The sequence below is a fragment of the Anabas testudineus genome, chromosome 14 (genome assembly GCF_900324465.2).
Source record: "Anabas testudineus chromosome 14, fAnaTes1.2, whole genome shotgun sequence".
NCBI lineage: Eukaryota > Metazoa > Chordata > Actinopteri > Anabantiformes > Anabantidae > Anabas > Anabas testudineus.
The window spans coordinates 4,698,883-4,722,291 of NC_046623.1; the positions used below are offsets into that span (position 1 = coordinate 4,698,883).

At 41.5% G+C, this 23,409-nt stretch overlaps 1 protein-coding gene across 3 annotated transcripts in view; it reads left to right on the forward strand.

The window, feature by feature from the left end:
• mtmr4 (myotubularin related protein 4) overlaps nucleotides 1-23,409 on the forward strand; it is a 34,445-nt gene that overhangs the window by 2,543 nt on the left and 8,493 nt on the right. The window contains exons 1-8 of one of the 3 annotated variants that reach the window (XM_026370983.1): nucleotides 1,368-1,505; nucleotides 2,564-2,664; nucleotides 14,033-14,122; nucleotides 19,176-19,292; nucleotides 20,232-20,261; nucleotides 20,809-20,891; nucleotides 21,894-22,060; nucleotides 22,172-22,268. In XM_026370983.1, coding sequence (XP_026226768.1) covers nucleotides 2,662-2,664; nucleotides 14,033-14,122; nucleotides 19,176-19,292; nucleotides 20,232-20,261; nucleotides 20,809-20,891; nucleotides 21,894-22,060; nucleotides 22,172-22,268 — 587 coding nt within the window. In that variant the 5' untranslated portion in view covers nucleotides 1,368-1,505; nucleotides 2,564-2,661. Of the gene's footprint in view, nucleotides 1-1,367; nucleotides 1,506-2,563; nucleotides 2,665-14,032; nucleotides 14,123-19,175; nucleotides 19,293-20,231; nucleotides 20,262-20,808; nucleotides 20,892-21,893; nucleotides 22,061-22,171; nucleotides 22,269-23,409 lie in introns of those variants that run through there. The other 2 variants (XM_026370982.1, XM_026370984.1) reach the window with 2 other exon arrangements.

Consider the following 23,409-nt stretch of genomic DNA (forward strand, 5'->3'; position numbering starts at 1 on the left):
CATAAAAACAAGACAGGCAGTTAAAGTAAAATTAAACCTGTCATCATAACTCAGTCATCATAACTTTCTAAAGTGATGAAATGTCAATTAGACATTTAGAATACAGTCTTTAGATTTGAGCAAGCAGGATTAGTGATAACGTCTAAACTTAAAGAAGTGCTAAATTAACTGAGTAGCTAAAAATAGAATGTTTCTGGGATATTCCCTTTATAGCATTATTTTGTTTGGCTTGGTATCGTGTCTGTTGGCTTGACGTTCCACCATGATTGTTATGTTTGTAGACTCACGTGACAGGCACGCGTTATAACGTGTATGAAAACACAATATCATGCAGCTATATTGTCATCGCGATATGACATTCATATCATAATTATAAAAAAATATATATATATTATGAATGGTACAAAATGGCACAGCTCATAAATTATATCCTTATAATATACTAGTTTATGATTATATTAATAATGTTATAATAGGCATTAGTGATGTGGCCAAAAGTATTTCAGCAATCTGTTTTTTCATTTAAATTGGTATTGATATATAACATACAATTAATACTGTCCATAAAGAAAAGAAAGTCATTTTTGTTAGACCTTAATGTCTGCATATTACACTGTATGTCATGGTAACCTGTCGTGATCAAGCATTTTGAATTGGAAGTGTTTTATTCTTTGACAACTCTAATCCAAAATTATATTTACCTACAGTAAACCACCCAGTTGGCCTGGGTACCAACACTAAACATGCTAATAATAATGGCATTGTATCATGGGTAAAAATTTACTGTATGCAGATGGGAGTGGTTGAAAGAAAGATGAGAATTAAAACATTGATCAGATGATTGAGCAACAGAGTTCACTAAGATAATAAAAGTTCATCGTTAGAATATTGAATTTTTTATCACAATAATTTCAAATACTGTTTGTATTGCCTAACCACACTGTTATAATATGTCAACAAAATTTCAGTTGTTCTACTCCCTGTCGGCCAAATTCTCATTTACTGCAGCTTTAATGGTTTTGCTTCCGCTATGTGTATGTGTATGTGTTGAATAGTTAAGTCATCTAACACTGTTCTTGTTGAGCCATTAGGTGACTCACATTACTTCAACTGTATTATTGTTCTTTTCTGAAAGCAATTATGACTGATTGCCTACATCTGGTAATTCCTACTGTATATTAGCAAGTTTTTAGCATGAAAGCTGTCCCGTTTGATAAAATGAGTCATGATCTTATTGTAGGTGGGTGAAATGTAGAAAGTCCGTGCCCTGTATTGTGGCTCCTTTCACTTTGAGAAGCCTGGCACTCACAGGGTGGGAGGGAAAGAGAGCAAGCAATAGAAACAGAGCAAGGGAGGGAGGGAGCTATGTCATGCACTGGATTACAACCCGTATGAGTTTGGGAGACGAAGACTGCTGCTACTCTGCAAGACATTCTGCTTTTATTCAAGCTTAAGATAGAGAAAAGTTCCAAACAAAAAAGAGTTTGAGTGAACACTTTGTACAGGTAAGAGAAGGCTACTTTGAGAATAGTAATTCATGAGTTGAGACTACTAAGTTTAAGTTTTTTTAATTATTATTGTGGTACTGTGTGCAAAAGGGGGTGTGTCTACAAAAAAAACCAAAAAAAAAAACAAGTGTAGGGACATGAAAGAACAGCACTGAACACTGAGAACTTGGATCCGGTTTCAAGTTGTGTGAATCAATGTGTAGTAATTAAGGCTTTCTGTACAAAAGGAAATGACTATAATGTCTGGCTGCGTGTGCATGGCTGCGTGTGCGACTGTCTTTATAGTAACCTTACGGAGAGTCCTCCGTTCTCTCCTGACAGTGACGTGCACAGGAAGAGACAGCAGCCCAATATCTGTTTGAGTGTGTGTAAAGCTCGCCTACTTGCCAGCAGTGTTCAGTTTCGTACAGTTGTTCACTGAATCAAGTGTTTGGATTAAGGCTGCTCGTAGTTTCACTCTGTTTTTTAATTTTAACACGGTGATGCCACTGTAGCAGTGCACGGTTCTGTTAAGATACGTTTTAGACGACCAGGATGTCCACCTGACTACTTGTTGATGTGTTGGGTGTGGAGAACAGCTGTGCTGTTTGCCAACATCTGCTTCTCCTGCACTTATCTGTTTGGCTGCTGATAATCTGAAAAGGAATGTTGAGTTTCTATTTCCTCCAAGTCAGTTTCTCATCAGGTCAGGTTGGCTGATTAGCTCCAAGGTTTCACTTGTGGCTTCATGCTTGTTCTTTCTATGCAGCATGCAACGTTTGGAGTGTGTTTACATTGACTTAATCATTTGTACTTGAACCAGCACATCATATAGCACCACATTCCTCTGAGAGCTGATTGTAGATTGACAGCGGTGTTGTGGTCAGTTCTATAAAATTAAATCACACTCAACATGTTCAACAAGTAGACATTTTCAAATTTTTAGTGCCCGTATCCGTCCTGCAAACTGTACTTTAGACCAGAATGGTTTGAAATTCAGCCCTTTTGCGCAATCACTCACACTCCACAACCACCCACACACCATGTCTGAAGGTAGTGTGTTTTTATGTTGGCAGGAGCTATCGCTGGCACGGCAGAGCCCAGTAGACAGGAGGAGAGGGAGGGATCTGAAGAGGAGCGCCCAGATCGACTGTCTACGGCACTGACTGGCAGCATGGTGAGTCAATCACTCTGTTGGGGAGGGGACAGTATGTTATATATTCGCATATACTTGATGCCCTGCTGAAAAAAGGTGCTTGTCTGAAACCCAAACAGTTTACGTAAAATCAAGTTGGGACTGTTTCGCTCTTACACAGGAAATGGCACACTACTGTTGCAGGTTTAAACAAAGCTCAGGGTGTTGCAACATGTGCAACAACAGCTGCATTGTTTTGTTTTTAACTTACAACACATGCAGTTTAGGTCATCAATTAATCTGACTCAAAACAGTATGTCTTTCAGTTCTTATAGGTGTTATCTCTAGCTTCCCATGAAATTCAACAAGCACAGGCTTTTAGGAAGCCAGTGAGAGATCAGTATTTGATGCTGCACTATCAACTCCTGCTGGTTGATTCAGATGCATGCAACAGAGAGAGGGTGGGGTCTTGTTAGAGATCAGTAAATGTGGAAATAAATAATCGGATTCGATAATTAAACCACAGTCAGCTCTAATCAAGTATGGTCCACATGCAGCATCTCTTCACACTCTACTCATTTTAGCAGCAGGGTTACACTTCATCGTGCCCTCGTTTTATTCTGGAACATGCTGCTCCATCTCTTAACATGCTGTGTAGCAGGTAACAGATGTTCTTTGTCTTTAATGTTGCTCCTTGCCACATGTTTTCTGTACAGCTCTGTATTTTAAAAAAAAACACATCCACACCCTGCCAACCCCCTGTTCATGTTATGATGTGACCAAATTTGTTCGATGCTTTGTTGTCAATACACCGAATCCCAGCATGCTTATTTGGACGTTGTCGTACTGATCTCAGTGAACTTACCACATTATGACATCAAATGCTTGTGCTGTAGTCAAGTGGTGAAGGTGATGAAGACACACCCAACTAAGATGACCAAGGCACATGTCTCTTACATTAGATATCCATCTGTCCAGTTTGTATTATAGTGGCTGTTCAAACTAAGACTAAATGTTTTTTGTTTTATGTAACACTGTCATGAAAGTCAAAAAGATGGAGCCAAATATGCCTCCCAAAATGTCTACATGTACTTTTGTAAGAGTAACTGGGAATGCTGAGTCTCAGATTTTGCTGGAGTCTTCATGAGACAAGTGGTGGTTTGTCTAATCATGCTGCTGTTGTGGGCCTGAGGGTTGTAATTACACTGAAGCACGGCAAATGTAATGTGCAAGACTAAGATGCAAGACTATTTGTAGTTCACAACTGTGTGTCAATTTTACATAAGCCATGCAATCCTTTGTATTTTAGTGCATTTCCCAAAGTAAGTGATAAATGTATTTTGTATTTTTCTCCAGTTTTTGGCTGCACTTGACAAAAAAGTATTTTCAGTATGCATAAGATTAGATTTCAGAAGTTTTTGAGAGAACCCTGAGCACATGATGGGTTTTCTTCTCATTGAATGCACAGTAAATGTCCTTCAGTCATGTTAGACTGTGCTTTAGGAGAGGGGGAGGGAGCAGTGACAAATCCTTTTTTGAAACCCATGGGCCCAGCTTTTATGGGACAGAAATAGGAAGTGTAACAGGAGGATGTGTGTCGGTTCTGGTCAGCTGGGTCCACAGAATGCCACCGTGGCTCAGTGCCCAGCTCTTAGCCTTTTTATGGGGCACTCAGCGGAACTCGGGGTTTAATTGGTGGCGGGGCTGATGAACAAATAATTTGCCCACTGAGGCATGTACAGTGAGAACACCATGCTCAACTACTAGTATGTTTCGGGGGGGGGGGGGCGTTTCTCAAGCATGGTTTACAACTACAATAGTGGGTCATATACTTTTAAGTTACTCCATGGGCACATTTGTCCTCGATTGTCGTTGATCTAAATGTTGTTTTGTTGGGTGGGCTTGTGGGACATATGTTCCATCAGTTTGTTCCACAGGTAACATGATCCTTTTTAATAGTGGCCTGTGAAGTAGCGCTTGATTGCTTCCCAGCCTTCAGCTCTTTCACTGAAACAAAGGAGGAAGTAGTGAGTACATACTGTTGTCCACTCACGTTGCTGTATTGTTAGCCAGATAATATGAGCATGGAAACAAGGACAATGGGGTTGTTTTGCTACCCACAGTGCACTGTGAGGCTACCTTTTAGGGGTTGTGCAGAACTAGCAAGCAAAGTTAGTTTGTCAACACTGTGAAAGATGGGTGTTTCTGTGTGAGTGTCTGTCACCTGCTTACATAAGAAGTGTGTGTGTGTGTGTGTGTGTGTGTGTGTGTGTGTGATTGTGCGCGCGCACTACTTCCTATATGCACTGGCTTGACACCAGGGGCCCTGAGTGAGGTTGTAGGGTAAACCCAGAGGGTTCATTCCAGGTTAGCTCTCTTTAAAGGGACTTCCACCAGCACTGTCTGACCTTGTCCTAGTTCCTGACGTGTGCCTGTCAGTTTTTCTGTTCCTCCTTTTTTTATTCAGTTCACATAATGGTTGAACCTGTTGGTCAAGAACTGCTGTATGCTTTGAAGGATAACTTTAAGAGTAAAATTACACAAAGCACTTCTTTCTTGTTACAGAATTATTGTCAGTGATTGCATGATTGTTGGCTTTGTGTGGTTTCAGGTTGTAAAATATTTGCAAACATGGCTACATGCATCTGGAGTTTGAATAGGTTTTTGCTCTGGGTAGACGCCCTTCCTAATGCCTCATGTCTTATTAGCACACTTCTTCTATAGCTTTTAGAAAAGACTTAAGTGTCAACATGTAGGGTAGCACACTGTGTTGGTGATTCGCTGACCTCCTTTCCTAAAATAAAACGTGGGACACAGGAGACCAAATCTGGCTCTCACTTTTGGGGTGGGGGGAAATCAGATCCCAATGTCTGGATTATGAGTCCACCCATCATAGGTTGGGCTGTACTATCGAGAAAGTTCTAAAATGTCCATGCAGTTTATGCGTTTTTATTTTTTACTAGATAAATATGGAAATTTATATGAAAGCTTGAGATGCAGTCTGATAAGTACTGTATGAATCTTTTCAATCAAATTCATGCAGAGGTTTTATTGAAAGTCTGAATAAGGAGTTCAGAAATCTGCTAATCCGCTTATCTCATCAAGGGAAAGTCCTCCACATCCCGAGACCTAATGGGGTTGAACATGTCCAGGTTATGAGAAATCTCAATTGTTGGGATTGTGCCAAAGACAAACACTTTCGCACTCGGGCACTGCTACCATAAGACAAAGAAAAGACAGAGAGACTGGTGTAGCTTCTAATGTTTACCTTCTCAACATAATAGTTCAGTAAAGCCTGTGTATTTATATACTCACAAACAGATGTTGTATTGAACTAGTGTGTGTTTTTTGTTTTTTTTCCTCCACTTATTCATGTGACATGAAAATGTTTCCGTGCAATGTGCCATGCATCATGCCTCCTGCAGCAACTGTCTTTTTTTTTTATGCCACACAATTTCATCACAATCCATAAAAAGGCATTGTTTTTTTTTATTAATTAATAGTATAGAAATTAATAGTTAACATAACATTAGTTAAACAACTTTGCCATTTTACACTTTATTTTTCATGGTCTGCAGCTAATTGCACATTAGAGATTAATTACAGTATGATATAAAGTATTCTAAGTATCTACAGACAGAAATGACATTGGAAACTCACTGGCAGTCATGAAGGACGGTTCGCAGCAGGTTCAGATACAAAGCAGAGCACAGTATGTGAATTATCAGATCATTAGCATATAGTAACCTTGGGTCAAGCAAACAAAAAAACTTGTGGCATCATTATAGTTACTATCAATAAATAAATAGTGACCTCGCTACTCCATGATAAACTGATTTTAAAATGAGCCTCTACGATGTTAAAATTACGTTCCAGGGCAAACCCCAGTTAAATTAGTCCTATTTTTATAGCGTTGTGTTTACTACGCTATATGTGTTACGTAAGTTGGGGGACATACAGCTGAAGGCGAGTGACTGTCACGACTCTGCCAAAGAGGAGAGGGGGCTGTGTCTCCCCCAGTAGTATAGGGCAGACTGTGTACACCATATACATCCAATGACCTTCCCTGTTTTGAAGCACAGGAAGGTGCTGCAGCAAAGCACAGTTCGCAACAAAGATGTACTGCACTTGTGTCGAACAGTGCCAAGAAGACACTCGGAGACGGGGAGAAATATTTGAGTCCGTATAATGCTGTGTCACCAGAGATATCCGCATAGACTCACTCTCCTCACCACCCTCCCTCCCCTGTCCCCTGCCACGTATTTGCCTTCTCCACTAGATCAGTGCAACGGTTTTGTCATGAGATACTGTCTATCCACTGATAGAACAGTCTGTCTGTGTGTCTTTGTTTGAATCGGTTTGCTTCAGGTTGCGTTTTTTTTTTTTTTTTTTTTTTGTGTTAAGCACTGACTATACACACACAACTATGAGTAGACGGTGTTGCTTTAGCAAGAGCCACAGTGTACTGCAACTGATGCAAGATGGTGCATGCATAGCAGTCAGAGCATCTTCTGGTTGTTGGCGGTATAATGTAGGCTTTACCGCCTCGTTGCTGAGGGAGAGGCATATTTATGAGGAGATGTCGGTGAAGGGTGAACAAGGAGGGAGAGGAGAGGGGGAGGAAAGGGGATGAGAGGGAGACGGGGAGAAATGTGAGCGTGTGAATGTGAGAGAGGGAGGTAGATGCGCATGCTGAGGGTGGAGCTTAGCATCAGGCAGTTCCCTCTGTCTTCCTTTCTCTCCTACATTCTCTTCTCGCAGTTTCCTCCATCCACTTGCGATAGTTGAGGAGACACATCTGCAATCTTTTCATCACTTCTGGCTTTCCCCTCAGGTCTAACTCAGCTGCCTGAGTGGACTGCTGCTCCTGTTTGTGTCCTGGACTACCCTTCGCAGTGCAACAGGGGCTGTCGTCAGGCACCAGCGCTCTCTTTCTCTCTCTCTCTCTCTGGGAGCGGTGGGGGGTGGGTGGGGAGTGTTTCCGAATGAGACCCAGGACTTGCGTGTTGTCCCATAGCACCACTTGAGAAGTGGGATCGTACAAAGGGTGAAGGGGGGAGAGAAAGGGGTGGCAGGCAGAGGGTTTCAGAGTGAAAGAGGGGTGGAGAGGCTCCGGCTGCGAGCAGAATGGTTATGCCGGGTCCTCGTGCTCTGGTCGTGCTGCTGCTCCTCAGGCTGCTTGTCTTTCGGGCACAGCCCTGCCTCTCCTCGACATGAGCCTCGCAGGAAGGGTGTCCTGCTCCATGCTCAACTGCTTTGTAAGTCTACAGGCTTTTATTTTGATGCTTATTTATTGAGTCACCTTTATGATGGATGTGTACTAAAGCCTTTCCCTCTGTACTTGATCTGATTGTGTGTGTGTGTGTGTGTGTGTGTGTGTGTGTGTGTGTGTGTGTGTGTGTGTGTGTGTGTGTGTGTGTGTGTGTTGTGTGTGTGTGTGTGTGTGTGTGGGGGGTGGGTATGTGTTGGTCGACACGTGAGCGCTGCAGTTATTCAGTAACCAACACTGACTCCACATAAAAGTAATTGAATTACCTTTGCGTCTTCTCATTCATGTCCTCCTTTATTGCGGCTGTAACTCACCTCTGTTGAATGGGGGGGGCCTTAAGCTGCTGCTAAGTTGATTGGCAGGGAGGAGAGAGGGAAGCTGTCAGGAGTACAGTACGTTTTTAAAAAAAAAAAAAAAAGCACCTGAGAGCAAGCACATTTTCCACTCACTGATGCACGTTCAGAGCATCTTGAGACAGAATGGGGTAAAAATGTTGACAGTTTAAGAACCACACCAGCTGATGTCCTTGGGACTAAATTAACTAAGGTCTACAGGTTAACCTCTGACCTTTCAGTCTGTTTTGAATTAAAAATTGAATAGGTTGAAATTGAATCTTAAATAGTTACTAAATGCTTTACATTCTTTAAAAATGTGGATTTAAGTTTTCACCATGTTTCCCATAGTTGTTATTAGATGAGGCTGAGAGGTATTTTCACACTTTGGCCCAAACAATAGGTTAGAATATATAAAATTCTAATCAATTTTAAACTCATGACAGCAAAAGGCAAAAAAATCAGGTGGTTACCAAAGTAAATGGGATCTTTCTCCAGGGCAACATGAATAAATGTGTGATGGCAGTCTTTCAGGTGGTAGACCAGAAAACGCACTAACATTGACATTTCCAGAACAGTCATTAGGAGTTGCAACAGGTACTATAGATTGAGAACAGAGAGTTAACCCTGCTGTGTCAGGACAACATGTACTAAGCTGTCCCTCTCTTGTGATGCTAACAATGGATGATCATCTTGGTAGACCTTTAATTTCATAACCATTTTGTCCAGAGAAATCATTATGTGGTGAACCAGAGAGCAGCTCCTCTTCTCTTTCCATTTGACAAGCCAGATGCTACACAATTTATGATATTTTAAATATGTCTGTAGTGCGCCTGAGTCAGCATTTCCTCTCCTGCATCAGAGTCTGCATAATTTAGTATCTGCATGCTCTCTTATTTAAGTGGATCACAGCTCTGTCAGTCATCTTATGTGGAAGATGGCTCCAGCATTGTGCCAAGTTTTCATCATTGCTGCTGTTGTTGTGATCCAGATGCAGAACAAAACTTCTTCTGTTACTGTTTAAATACATCATGTTTATCTCACTCTGTGAGATGTTGTCTGCACTGAATGGTTCCATAAAAAGCCTAATTGAATTGATTAAGATTTTTCCATGACTCAAATTCTATTATACCCACCAGCTAAATGGATAAAGTGTAAGTGCAGGCAAGAGCTTTTCGGGGATGTGCTTCAGGAGGTTTACCTTTTCCTGCACCCTCTTTGAAGGGTCTGGATCTGGGACAGTAATGTAGTAACACCTGTAAGATGTACACAAAAGAAGCTATCGTGGCCAAAGTGTCCTAAAAGAGTGTTAAATCAGCAAAATAAAAACAGAGCAGTATGTATTTTTTGTATTCACTGAAGAGAATAATATTTTAAGGGACAACTGGTACTCTCATTTCTGTCTGGTCACTTTGACTTTTACAACAAACCCTGTCCCTGCCTAGTTTCCTCAGGTTTTGGATTGCAGCCCAGTCACTGGCCTAAAATGGGACTGACGATTTCAAATCTGTGGTTTATAAAATATTAACATAGAGAGAGAAAGAGAAGTGCATTTATAGAGATTCGTCATGCTGTGCCATCTTTGATCTTGACCCATTACTTGCTCTCAGAAGAAAATATTTTTGTCTTCTGTTTGTTGCTGTGTTTCATTTTATCCTGTCCTTGCTTCTTCTGTTTTCCTCCTCATTTGTCATTTTCTTTCTCTATGACAACCCTTTTCGGGTCATTTCTTTAAAATGTAGACAAACTTAATATGTGTGCACACTGCAAATAACTGGACGCTAAGCAGCCGGCATAAGTGCATGCTGCCCACATAGTTAGGAGGTCACCTCTGCATCATGTTGCTCTAATCTGCACAACTCTAGGACAAGCCCTAGTCAGATTAAGTAAATAATCTGGTCAGTACGGACAGAAAATTGTTTCCAAAAGCTTTAGAAAGAAAGACTGTCTCTAAAAGAGGTGGTTGTGTATCCATGGTAACCAGACACTTATTCACGGACACTGTGCCGGTCTCTTTTTCAATCCCTCTACCTATTTTATGTGTGTGTTGTCATTCTGTCTGTTTGCTTCATCTTCCATTCAGACACACATGCAGAGATCTCTAGAAGGTAGTTGTTCACACATGCATTTCCCATTTATTAAAACCTGTTATTGGTTTATTAAAAATGAGCTGCATTTTTTTACCTTCACATAAAGACGGTTAACCTCCCAGGATAGGGTTGTTTAACCAGCTGCCACTGAATACATAATCAGTTTTATAGCAATACGTGCTATCAAGCTATTAAATGTGCTATCGACTCTGACATTTATATTTGATAATTGCAAAGTCATATGTGTGCATGCCCGCATGTCTGTCAGCTCCAGTTTTGTGATTGCTAGTTGGACAAAGGTTGGGGGGGGTGCGCACGCTCACAGCAGTGACGAAGCAAAAGTGTGTCGTGCACAGGACAAGCCGTGCTCCATCTGTGAGACGGATGGAAGTGAGAGCATTTTCTCTTTTTTCCCCTCTATCTTTCGGTTGTAAGTGTTCCCACAAACACAGCTGCACCGCTGTTTCTGCTCTAATGCAGCTCGCTCTGTTTTACTCCACCTGACATTTCCTGTCCTTTTGGTGTCTAAACTTGTCAAGTAAAGAAGTTGGAGTGTAGTATTGTTTTCTATGTTTTATGTTTAGCATCTTTGCATCAACATACACTACTGTGTGTGTGCATAGCCTTTGTCATGGATTTATGGAACAATACAACCTTTAGTCAGCTGTTTTTGCCTTTAAAGTACACTGTGTTCTAGCACCTCTCTCGTAGGAATGCAACGTCAGGACTGCTCCGTAACAGAGATGATGAAATGGTGCCAAGTGTCTTCCAGGTAGTGCAGCACAAGACTTCAAGGAACCCAGAAGTGGATGGATTATTAGTATAGGGTGTGTGTGAAGATTGAATGCATGCTTCTCTCTACTGTCTGGCATTGAATTTTTTTATGGGGCATTACATAGCGATACTGCTGTCTGCCTCACAATAGTAAACTTTACATAAGGGGTAAAGCTGGTTGGCACGCTGATGCCCAGCAAGAGCATGTGAGTTCCAGCAATGACCTGACCCAACCTACAATGACCAGACTCCCGCAGGATGCCTCTGACTGATGGTCACTGTCATGATCCACCTGTTGTCAGGTGAACATAAATAAACTGATGATGTCCAGCTGTCCCATCAGTCTTGCTGAAGGCTAACTCAGGCCAAAGTTCAGAGACGAGTGGTGTGGTATTTCAAAGGGATATTGACATTGACTTTCTGTTGGTTGAAGTCTCAGAATTGCACCACTGTTTTTTAAATTCAGTATTTTGCAGTGATATTAAGTGGAGCGCAGTGACGTTGTGTATTGCTACATAGCACCTTCCACCTCATCTTTACCTTAAGTGGAATCACAGGTCTAGCATGAACATAAAGGGGAATCTTTGGAGGCAGTGGAGCCCACAGGAATACCAGACAGCACTAAGCGTTGGAGCATCTTTTAAACTAGTGTAGACAGTTTGGCATAGCCTTGACATGTATCTCGATGGCTGCTAACAGGACTGCCATTTGTTGCAGTTGATGGTGTGAAGTGATAGACGAAGTGTCTACACTGTAGACTGTGTAGTGACTTGGGTTGATCTCTCTAATGAGTAAGAATTTCTTACAGAAATTAGAGATATACTGTCCAGTCCTGTGCTTGACTCAGATTTAGGCTTCAAGTCTTATTTTGTTTCCACAATTGATTAATCTGTTATTTTCATGATGAATCATTTCATCAATAAAATGTAATTTATAGTTTTAAAGAACCCAGAAACCCACCCAAAAATATTTTAGACAGCAAAAGTAACCAGTTTAGCTTGAAAGGGGGTGGGGCATTTATTAAAATAGTTTTTTTTTTTTTTCATTCAAAACACTAAATTATTGTTATTATCTTTGAATGGCATGTTATTTGAAATGGTTAAATTTCATATTTGTAGTTGGTAGTTGACATAACTTGTGCAGTCATTCTATGCAATTGTATGCCTGCAAAGTCAGCTGGTGACTCAAAGGGAAGGGGCTGTTACTGTAGGGACAGTATTTCCATCTGTCCCCAGTCAGCCCAATGGGTGGTGTGCTTATCGTGTGATTTAATCACTGGCTTGGACCTTTGGATGACAGATGCAGTGATTGTAAACATGGCGGGAGGTCTGCATGGTCAGACATCAGGGGGTTTCCTACTATAATGTTTGACATTTCTCTGTTTTTGTCCTGGAGAAAAAAGGAGAGCCCAACCTGCATCAGTAGAGTGGACCACTGAAGTAAACCACATGTGACTGCGTTCTGCCTCCCTCTGGTTCCACTTCAGGACTCCATTTGTGTTTTCATTAAGGAACAGCATTGACATATGGTCGTACTCAGGTGGAGAACCATTGGAATAGTAAAGGGGTTCAGGCAGCCAGAAACCAAACTGGGTTTATCCTCACATGCTGAGGTAGCTCGGTTTCTGGAGAAATGATAGAAATAACCTGGATGTGGATAAGTTAAAGACGTGCCTGCACATGTTATAGCAGGCAATCAGAGACGGGCATAAATCACAACTCAAAATAAGATCAAAACAAGAATAAATATTAGTGTGCATTTGAATGCATATAAACTAAAAATGTATGTGCAAAATTTAAGATATTAAACAAAACATTTCTTGCTGATAGAACGGTTGTGAGAAACTAACAATATTTGAATGTCACGTTTTTTACATCATGTTTCAATTTTTAAATGAATTGTTTTTTATTTTTCTACAATTTGTTGCATATGGTGGTTTGTTCTTTATACTATAAAAAACAAATCACAATATATCATTGTGCTAATAGGATCACGATATATAACAGTATGTTGAATCGTAACCCCTGTATTGTGATGCATACGTATATCACCTGATGCTTGCCAGTGCACAGCCTTAAGTGACACACACAAAAACAGTCATATTTTTATATCTATTTTTCCCAATAGTGAAGGAAGGGCACAGTTTCATTCATTTCATTCAGTTTCACGAGCTGATTGCTTTCCCCCTTTTCTCTCCAGTGAGTCAAGTATGATCCAATGACAGGTTTGCCAGAGGGCACTGGCACCCTAAGGTGCAAGGACACCTTTATAATAAGCATGCACATGATTCATCAGGATCCTCACAATATTGCATTATATTAGTTTGTCGTCGAAATAGTTGGTCATTAGGTATCAAAATGTCACTAAACAGAGAATGATTTCAACTCTGTGGTAAGTTAATGTAAATGCATGACTCACAGAACTGACTGTCTGACCTGTTACAGAGCTGCAGTATCTTTGTTTGCTCATGACTGTAACGAGTGACAAAGTCTGCAGGGTTTTGTTAACCTGTGCCCTGCTCTTACTGTCATTTACACACATGACTCCCTGCACAGTGGCAAAGCAAACAGAATATAAATCTGTAAAAGTGGCATTCTTCATTCATCAGTAATATAATTAATTGGAAACATATACATTTTGAAATAGCTTGCCTCACTGACCTATTACAAGGTCATGTGCCCCGTATTTAAAACAAATTTTAGAGTTTTTGTAGTCAATATTTAATCTTCTATGTCTAAGTTAGCTGGTGGGGATTGTGAAATTCCACCTGACCTGGATCCCACATCAGAAGCCACCTTTTTTCTTCCAACATGGCTGTCAATAAGCTGTTGTAGGCTAGCAGGTTGTGTGTTTCTGCTTTTTTATGTTGCTTTCTATCCTAAATAGCGTTGCACTAAATGACGACAGAAGCATTTATCTAACCATCTTTGCATTGTGTCTGGCAGGGTGAAGAGGGGCCTCCCAGTCTGGAGTACATCAAGGCCAAGGACCTGTTCCCCCAGAAGGAGCTGGTGAAGGAGGATGAAAGCCTTCAGGTGTGTTGAACGCTCTTTGTCAGCCCTAGAAAACAGCTGCCCCAACTGCTGCACACTCAGTCAGGAGCTGGTGATAAAACCGAGTGTGGCACCATTCTTGTTTCAGCTCCTAGTTTGGCATCAGTGTCCTCTCTTTACTGTAAGAGGCAGACTGTAGCCCAGGTGCCAAGAGATGACACAGCCTTAGAGAAGCCATTTATTGTCATTGTTATGTCATTTGTCAGTGTTGAACAAAATGAAGTTAATTAGGCAAAGTGGTGGGTAACAAATCACTGCACTTGGATAAAGCAGCATACAACAGCAACAAAAACACATCAATAAAACATTATTAAACATTAAAAGTTCATTCTAAAATTGATTCCGAGTTGGTCTCTTTAGATGCGATAAGGGGAATATTTGTGCCTTGACCTGAACAGAAGGAAAGTTTTGGAGTCAAGAAGAATCTGTACATATTGTTACTAAAGTGCCTATAAAAAGTATTCACCCTCTTGGATGTTTCATCATTTTATTGACATTATAAATCATCAGTCATGGTCAATAAAAGTTGGCAACTTTGACAAAAAGATTTCAGAAAAATACATAATTGTCAAAGTGAAAATGGGTCCCTACAAAGTAATGTCAATTAAATAAAAATATATAAGGTGAAATCAGTGTTTGCATTAATATTCACCCCCTTCAGGTCAGTATTTAGTAGATGCACCATTGGCTGCAGTCACAGCACGGAGCCTGTGTGGATAGGTCTCAATTAGGCTTGAACATCTGGACACTGGATTTTTACACTATTCTTCTTTGCAAAACTGCTCAAGCTCTTTTCAAGTCAGTTCACAAAATCTCTGTTGGATTGAGGTCTGGACTTTGACTCGGCCACTCCAGAACATTCACCTTCTTGTCAGTAAACCATTTCTGTGTAGCATTTGCTGTATGCTTCGGATCATTGTCTTGCTGGAAAACAAATCTTCTCTCGAGTCGTAGTTGTCTTGTACACTGAATAAAATTGTCCTCCATGATTTTCCTAAAGAGTAGTCATCGGTGTGTTGGTGGCTTCTCCAACTAGTCTCCTGCTTGCACGGTCACTCAGTTTGTGTGGGCGGCCTGTTCTAGGCAGATTTAGACATGTGCCATATTAAAGGGGGTGAATATTAATGCAAACACTGATTTGACCTTACATATTTTTATTTAATTTAAGGTAATTTACTGATTTTTTTTTTTTTTTTTTTTTTTTTTTTGTCAAAGTTGCCAACTTTTATTGACCATGACTGATTTATAATGTCAATAAAAGTACAAAACATCCAAGGGGGTGAATACTTTTTATAGGCACTGAATGACTGTTGCACAAACAGAGCTCAGTGAAACGCTGCATGTTACAACAACGAAAAGTAAATCTTTAAACCAGCTTTTTACTGTTCTCTAGTTTCCAGAGTGTGACTGTTTAAACTAGGGAAATAAAATGTAATTATATATGTATATGTTATATCTTTCATATAGTCCCTTTAAACATGATTATGAATACTATTACCTCAAATGTTACCCAACGGTTTGCTTAAGTTGAAGTCACTGCAGCAGACAAAGAACAGGAAAGCTAAAAAGCATTTAGGGCCATGAAGTGAGGTGCATTTGAAAGTCTGTTCCCCAGCAAAGACGCCAGTGGCAAAGCTGTGATGGGCAACTTGCACCGAGCTCTGAGTGCTGAGTTTGTGCTCCCTGCCTGTCTGTGGTTAATGGAGCTGAGCATCATGTGCCTGGAGAAACGGGCAAAGAAAGGTGGAGGGAGGAACTCTTTACCCAGCCTCGGGCTCACTGTCTGTTGTTGCTTTTTTGTGGCTATTAATAAAGCATAAAAGTTTCCACTTTGGTTGCAGTAAACTACAGAGGGAGGTCCAGTCCATTCAAGAGTGATTATCATTACTATTTTACAGGTGCTTCAAAGGTCCTACTGGCTTTCTTTATTTTCAGCTATATAGTACGTGAAGAGGTCTGTAGCATGCTGTCTGATGATTCTGAAGCTACATCTCAAACTGAAGGGCTAGAGGACACAGCTAGCTCCGTACTCAGTACTTAGTAATTGTTCTCATTTTAGACACCTTGCAACATTCCTGTGTTTATGCACCCCCCCCCACATTCACACATGCAGCCATGCATTGTGTCCTGCCTTTGTGTCCTTTTTTTTGTGCGCAGGCACTCCCATTATTGCTTACTGACAGCTGATGCCTCTTAGCATAGTAGCAGGCGAGTTACAGGCATTTCCCACCATAATTAACACCCTGCTGCCTTTCCACTTGCGTATGTGCAAGCAGTGGTGCATGCCTGCAGTCGTGTGCAATTTGTATGCAGGCACGTCCTCGCAGACGGGCTGCTTGAACCGGAAGTCACGACTCACGAGTCAGTGTTCACGAGGCTCTCTGCTCACTCTCTCTCTCTCTCTCTCTCTGTCTCTCTCATAATTCAGCTGCTGAAGGCTTCAGAGGGGAAACGTGACACAGTATCTTCTGCTGCACTTGCTGCCTGCCAGTGACTCATGCACCTACTTTTGGAGCACAGCTTGTTAAATGCAGCTCCCAGTCTGTACAGCATGTTAACTATGGCACTCTCGGCAGGACATGTTTGGTCTCTTCCACAGCACAGCAGCAAACACGCACTCAGTAGCTGCACGTTCTCATCTGAGTAATTTCTGCTAGACAATATTTAATGCAAATTGGGGACATCTCCTGACTCATGACTAATGAAAAAAAACAAATCTTCTGGGGGTTTCTCTTTTCCAGTTCTGTTATGCTATATAAAACTATATCTACAGTTTTGTCTGTCTCCGACCATATCTGACTTCGTCCTTTTGTTTGTAGGCCTGTCACATTAACATCGGGGGGTTTCAGAGTTTTAAATGCATTTTACTGCCATGTTTTCAATATTACACTTTTCTGAAGTCCTAAAGCAGAATGCGCGCAGTCTATATTTGGCTGTAGCAGTGTCCGAGTACAGATACCACGTGTTCCATTTCCCAGGTTAAGCTGTACTCTTTCACTGATCATGCTTGCTGTCCAGGCTCACACACATTTTCAGTTAGACATGAGCAACAGCAGTGCAGCTCTTTAACATAAGCCATAGCAGCTTTCGTTTTGTTTTGTTTTTTTTGTGCGTCTTGAAAAGAAATCTGGGTAAATAGATGTCAACGTGACAATGACATTCATCTGCTCTGTGCACTGACAAGGGCTTCTACTCTACTGTTCTTTCAAGAGAGCCTGATTTTCTGACCTCTCCTCATAATCCCCCCTCCTCCCCCCTTCTGGCCTGCTGCATGTCCTCTCTTAACATGCAGCAGTGGGTGCTCTTCAGCATGACTCAGCAGTGCATGCTAAAGCAGGATGAGGTAATGCTGTCTCTAAGCAACAGTGTTGTCCTCACTACCAGTAGCTCAACAACGAGAGCTGAGTCGTAACTCGTGCTCCCCAAAGATCCTGATTGTGTTTATGCAGCCAAAACCAACACGCAGGCAGTCGCACAGAAGTGATGACTAAGAGAAAGTGAAGTGTGAAGAGGTCAGCAAAGCGAGTGCGTAACGCAGTCCCCCAACTTGTCAGATAAGACAGAAAGTGATATTTGAGCAATTATGTATCTCCCAACAGGATGTAGTGCAGTGGAAATGATTTCATCTTTTGTATAATGTCATACCTTCAGTTCTCCTGATTTAACCTCCTCTTATTGTTCACTGAATTCATCATTTTAAGTTTGTGACCACCAGAGTGGGCAGTATGATGCTGATCACTCTGAAATTGCTTGGTCGCCTCACTTCTTATATGGCTTAATTTAGAAGTTGGCAGCCGTAGCCGTGTGCCTCTTTTTCTTGCGGCCAACTTTTAAAGCTAATGACTTGCCTCAGAATGAATTGAAACCTGCTTTCTTTTAAACTCTGTTGGGAACCAATTACCTTAATGTAGGGGTCTTGTAGCAGCCAAAGCCCGGGCTTGGCTGTGTCTGCACTAAAGTTGTACATGTAAGAATGTTAATGGACAGTTTTGGGTCCCTCACTGTACCATCAGTGCTGGTGCAGACAGTCTCCCTCCCTGCCTGCCTTTTGTCTGTCTGCTCATTCAGACTCAAGCCAGCAAGCCCTCTGTGCTCACAAAGGTCCTTCTGTAAAACTATCATGTGCTAATTGGACAGCTACACATGCACACATTTTCTCATGTCCCCCTGATCTCATTTCTGTCATGTCAGTCTAGCGCTCTAACAGTCTTTGCGAGCATGAACTTTGCCCGTTTGTTACATTTACTCACGGATATATTTTCAGTGGAGGTGTTGGGAAAATTCTTGAGTTTCAGTCTGTTCAATTTTGTCTTTTGCCTGTACAGACCCTGGCGTTGGATGTCTAAAATGTCATAAGTTTAGCAAAGTTTCAAATTAGTACTAAGAAAGTACTAAGAAAATGGTTTAAATTGTTTTTGTTTTGTTTTGTTTAGTCATTGGCTTTATGTATCAACTGAAATATCTCAACATCGACAACAGCATCTAGTGAGTTTACACAATGTGTCGGTAAACATACACTTTGCTGATTCTGACTTGTGAGAGCCACGGTGATTTTAAAGGACTATTGGAAGGATTGTCATAAAATTTGGGGCAAACATTTATCTCAGGATGGTTTCTAATCTCTTTGGCTGTTTACCATCTCATTTCACCATGATCAAGTCTAAATGTGCACCCTAAATGCAAAGTAATGACATTCCCATAAGCGTCAGCTGTAGTTTGTGCTTGGTACTAATTGGAAAATAATAGCATGTAAACACGTTAGACGGAGAGGAACAAGGTAAACATCAACATGGTAACATCAACGTGCTAAATACAAGCTCACAGATCCCTTGGCATGATTGTAGTCTCCGACGTGTTAACTACAGTTTTATATGTTTGTCTTCCGCTTGAACAACACGGAGCGCAGTTTTATAAATAGAAACTTGGATGTTATGATTATTCTCTCGCTAGACAAAATACACGCTTGTAATAAGCAGGTGGTAGTTTAATGTTTGTGCAGCGCAGACTTAAACAATGTTGCCGTGTGTCCCCACAGGTGCCATTCCCAGTTCTTCAGGGGGAAGGGGTGGAATATCTCGGCCATGCTGATGAAGCCGTTATCGCCATTTCCAACTACAGGCTCCACATCAAGTTCAAGGACTCTGTCATCAATGTGAGTGCACATCACAGGTGATAAATGTACAGGAGAATCACAAAAGTTTCACTTCAGTTGAAAAGGCATGGGGGGGAAACTACTGCTGCCCTGACACACCGTTACAGGAGACGGTTGTGTCATGTTTAGTTGGGATGCTCATAGACTTTTCCCCTTTCCCCCCACATACATATTATAAACACATAATTGTGCTAACAAGGCTGGTAGACCTGTAAAGTGGTTGTAGTCCTATCCCAGCCTAGTGGGCCTGAAGGCCTTTGTACCTGGAGTGTGTAAGAGGAGTGGCGGGCCCTCTGATCTTTAAGCAGAACAGGTTTAATGCGGCCCGGCCCCCATTGGCACTGATGCCCACTAGCTCGCTCCTGCTGACGTCAGGCCTTGTTCAAACACGGGACAGTTGTTTGCATTCACTGACAGCAAAATTCCACCTCCTTCCCAAGAGATTTAGCAAGAAGCAGTCGAGGGCACATCACTAGGATGTTCAGGATGCATGTCTACCTTGACCTACTAGTTGATTTATGCAGAGTTCAAAAATCTCCAGGGTAACTGGTTTCTTACTGGCCAGATACCTGCCTTGACCCCAAGAGCACAGAATGACCTCTGTAAAAAAGCCAACTAGCCACAGTTTCTCATCCCCTGGTCAAAACTCACCGCCCTACTTCTAAGTTGTTTTCTTGCCCTTTGCTCCCATCCTTGTTTGTCTTTCTCTCCATGATTTCCATTTGACTGGTCATGTGCTGCAAGTAGCACACAGTGTGTTCCACTCAGTTATCCTTCATCTTTCAACCTCTTGGATGTTGTTCTTTCCTCTTAACTCTTCATTTCCCTTTGTCTCCCGATTTTTTTGGTTTAATAGTATTTTTCCATTTCCTCCTGTCTTGTGTCTTCCCTCCCTCCCTTCTCTCTCTCTCTGTGCTCCATGGTGTCACTGTGTTTTAGACCTACCCAGGTGTGGACAATGAAATATCTGTGAGTACCATATGATGAAACACCACCCTCTGCCACAGTCTAGACAGCTTAGTCATTCAGCTCTTGTTCACTCTACACGATTACAGCGCGATGAGGACAAATTGCAATATACAATCAACAGAGTGGCCACTGTGGGCTGTCATTATTTTCTGTGCGGCATGGTGGCTGACTCAAAATAGTTATATTTTCTCGTTCCTACAGAGTTCGCATCCGCACCTTGTTGCTTAAAGGTTTGTCCAAAAGTGAAGTTGCGTGGGTGATATTTTGTAAATCTTGGCTACACCTTCATTATCACCTCACTTCACAATATTGCTTAAAACACTAGAGAGCAAACAACAGCTGTTTGGCAACGTAACGGAGGTCTAAAGACAAAGCACTGCAGAGGCCACATTCTCCTCCACAGTGCAGTTAGAGCTTTGCTGTCTGTGTCTAGCCTGAATACAGTCTGTACTAGACCAGAGGGTGGTAACCTCTTTGCACATGTGCTGTCTGCTCAGACTGTGGGGCCCTCAGGCTGATCACACATGCTCTCTGTCTCCCCCTACAGGTGCCTCTCAGGCTGATAGAGAGCGTGGAGAGCAGAGAGATGTTCCAGCTGCACATCATCTGTAAAGACTCCAAAGTTGTCAGGTATGGAGAGCAGCCCATCCTCTCACGTCATATCAACCCCGCAGACAAGTTAATGCTGCTCCCAGAGTTAATAGATCACACTAAATGAATTTCGCAGTAGCTCACTTCTGTCTGGCTGATAGGAAGGATTTATATCGCACACTACCACTGTAGAAATAGCCGATATAACTCTTCCAGTTATATAACAACATGAATACAGCTCCAGCAGTGTCTCTCTCCCCTGAAGTTGCTTAATGACTAGTGATTATAGAGATCAAATGATGTGTCTTCACAGTGTAACAGCGTTATTCCTGCTAATGTAGCGTAAGAGGAAAATGGTTGTACGTATATGTAAGTTAACAGTCTTGTCATTGCAAATGATTTTAATTTGTGTGTGTTTTTGATGGATTTCTTTCTGCCTAATTTTTCAGTCTAGAGTTGTCAGCATGACAGCAGATTTTTTTCCGGTTAATTAGAACCCTAAAATTTGTATCATATTAGCGAATTGATCGATTAGTCTACAGAAAGGGGAAGAATTTATGTGATTCATGTTGTAATTGATATTAATTTATCAATTATTATTATGAACAAACAAATAGTTTTTACGTACCGATCCATTTTGAACTCTTGGGACAAACAAAGCCAGCAATTAGAAGACATCATCATGTCCTCTGGGAATTTGTTTTTCTCTGTTTTCTGACATTTTATAGACTAAACACACAGATGGTGAAAATAACATCTAAATAATGGTTAGCATGCTCACACTAGACTACAGCCTGCTTATATTTGACAGTAGACTGATGAGGACATCTGTGAAGTTCAAAACCAGTCAAGCCGTCACATTCTCAGCAGCAGATGTGCCAGCAGTGTCTTGGTTCCTCATCATTAAGCAGCCACAATATTACTCCTGTGTAAATGCTGGAAATCACTGAAGATCTGAAAAAATTAGTTTTCCATGATTTTCTCCCAGACACTAGTGCAAGCTCACTAAAAGCTCTAATCTTCTCACTTGGTTTTCCACAGATGCCACTTTGCAACGTTCAAGCAGTGCCAGGAGTGGGTGAAGCGTCTGAACCGGGCCATAGCTCACCCGTCCCGGCTGGAGGACCTGTTCGCCCTGGCCTACCATGCTTGGTGTCTGGGAGGCAGCGCTGACGATGAGGACCAGCACGTTCATCTTTGTCGCCCAGGTCCACATGCTTGACAGATTATTTTAATAACAGTTACACGTAGGAATTGTTGTTTTTTTGTTATGATAAAGTATTCCTAAAATAATGTCTCTTCCTTCTCTGTATGTGCAGGTGATCACGTGCGTCACAGAACGGAAGTAGAGGTGAAGAGGATGGGCTTCGACACACAGAACACCTGGAGAGTGTCAGACATAAACTGCAATTACAAGTATGTCACCAGAAATAACACAACACACTCTGTAAGTAGTCATAATGATTATTTAGAAAGTGAATGCTGATTGACAGTGACAGTTGTAGCCCGCTACAGAAGGAGGTGGGAGAGTAGAAGTAGTGGGTGTGTTGAGATGTGTGACAGTCAATTAAGCCACTTTTTGCATCTGATTGCTGCAATTTGTGCTAGATTGGTTTCTTTCTAACCAAACAGTCATATGTCATGATGTATTTTTAAATTGAATGGTTTCAGACAGAAACCACTGGATATATTCCCAAAGGGAAAGTGACTTCTGCAGCATAATCCAATTCTCTGCTAGTTATCTGAATATTGTTTGTGTTCTAACTAATCCTCCCTTTACCAACAAATCCCTCAAAACACAACTTCGATGTTATAAAATTGCCTCCTTGTACATCTGAAACTCTACTGGAAGTATCTTATTTAGAGGTTTGTGGTACATCAACAATGGAGAGTCTACAGAATTTGTGTAGGAAGTTTCTTTGGACATTTTCACATATTTATGTTGTGATTTTTCAGTGCCACTATGAATCTAAGCTGCCTACTGACATCGTTCCTATATAAACTATATGTTTTTCTGAGTTAAACTGCAGTGGGCTATACCTTTTATATGCCTTAACAACATGACCTGTGTGACCTCTATGACTCATCTGACCTCTCAGGCCAGCAACACTCTCAACACACAGCCACTCAAAGCAGAAATATTGCTGTGTACTTTGTGTGTACCTGTTTATCAGACTCTTGTGTCTCCTTTGGCGTCTGTGCAAATAAATGCTTTAAAAAAAAAAAAAAAAGGTCAGTCTGCTCAGAGGGCCCAAGAGAGCACATCCTGCTGAGGGAGACAGACGCACAGGACAACTGGCTAATTAAACAAGCCACAGCCTGCTGAGGCCCATGACTCAGCACAGTATTTCACTTCCCCTCTCCTACACACACACAAATACACACACAAACACTCTGTGTCTTTTCCTCCCTCCTTAGACAGAAGGTGAACAGAATTTGGACAAAGTACCATGGGAGAGGAGGAGGAGACCAGAGACAGCAGACAGAACTGGGCAGTAGCACATTGTGATTTGTTCTCTGCAGAGCCCAGAGACATTGATGCTGCATTGACCCTGAA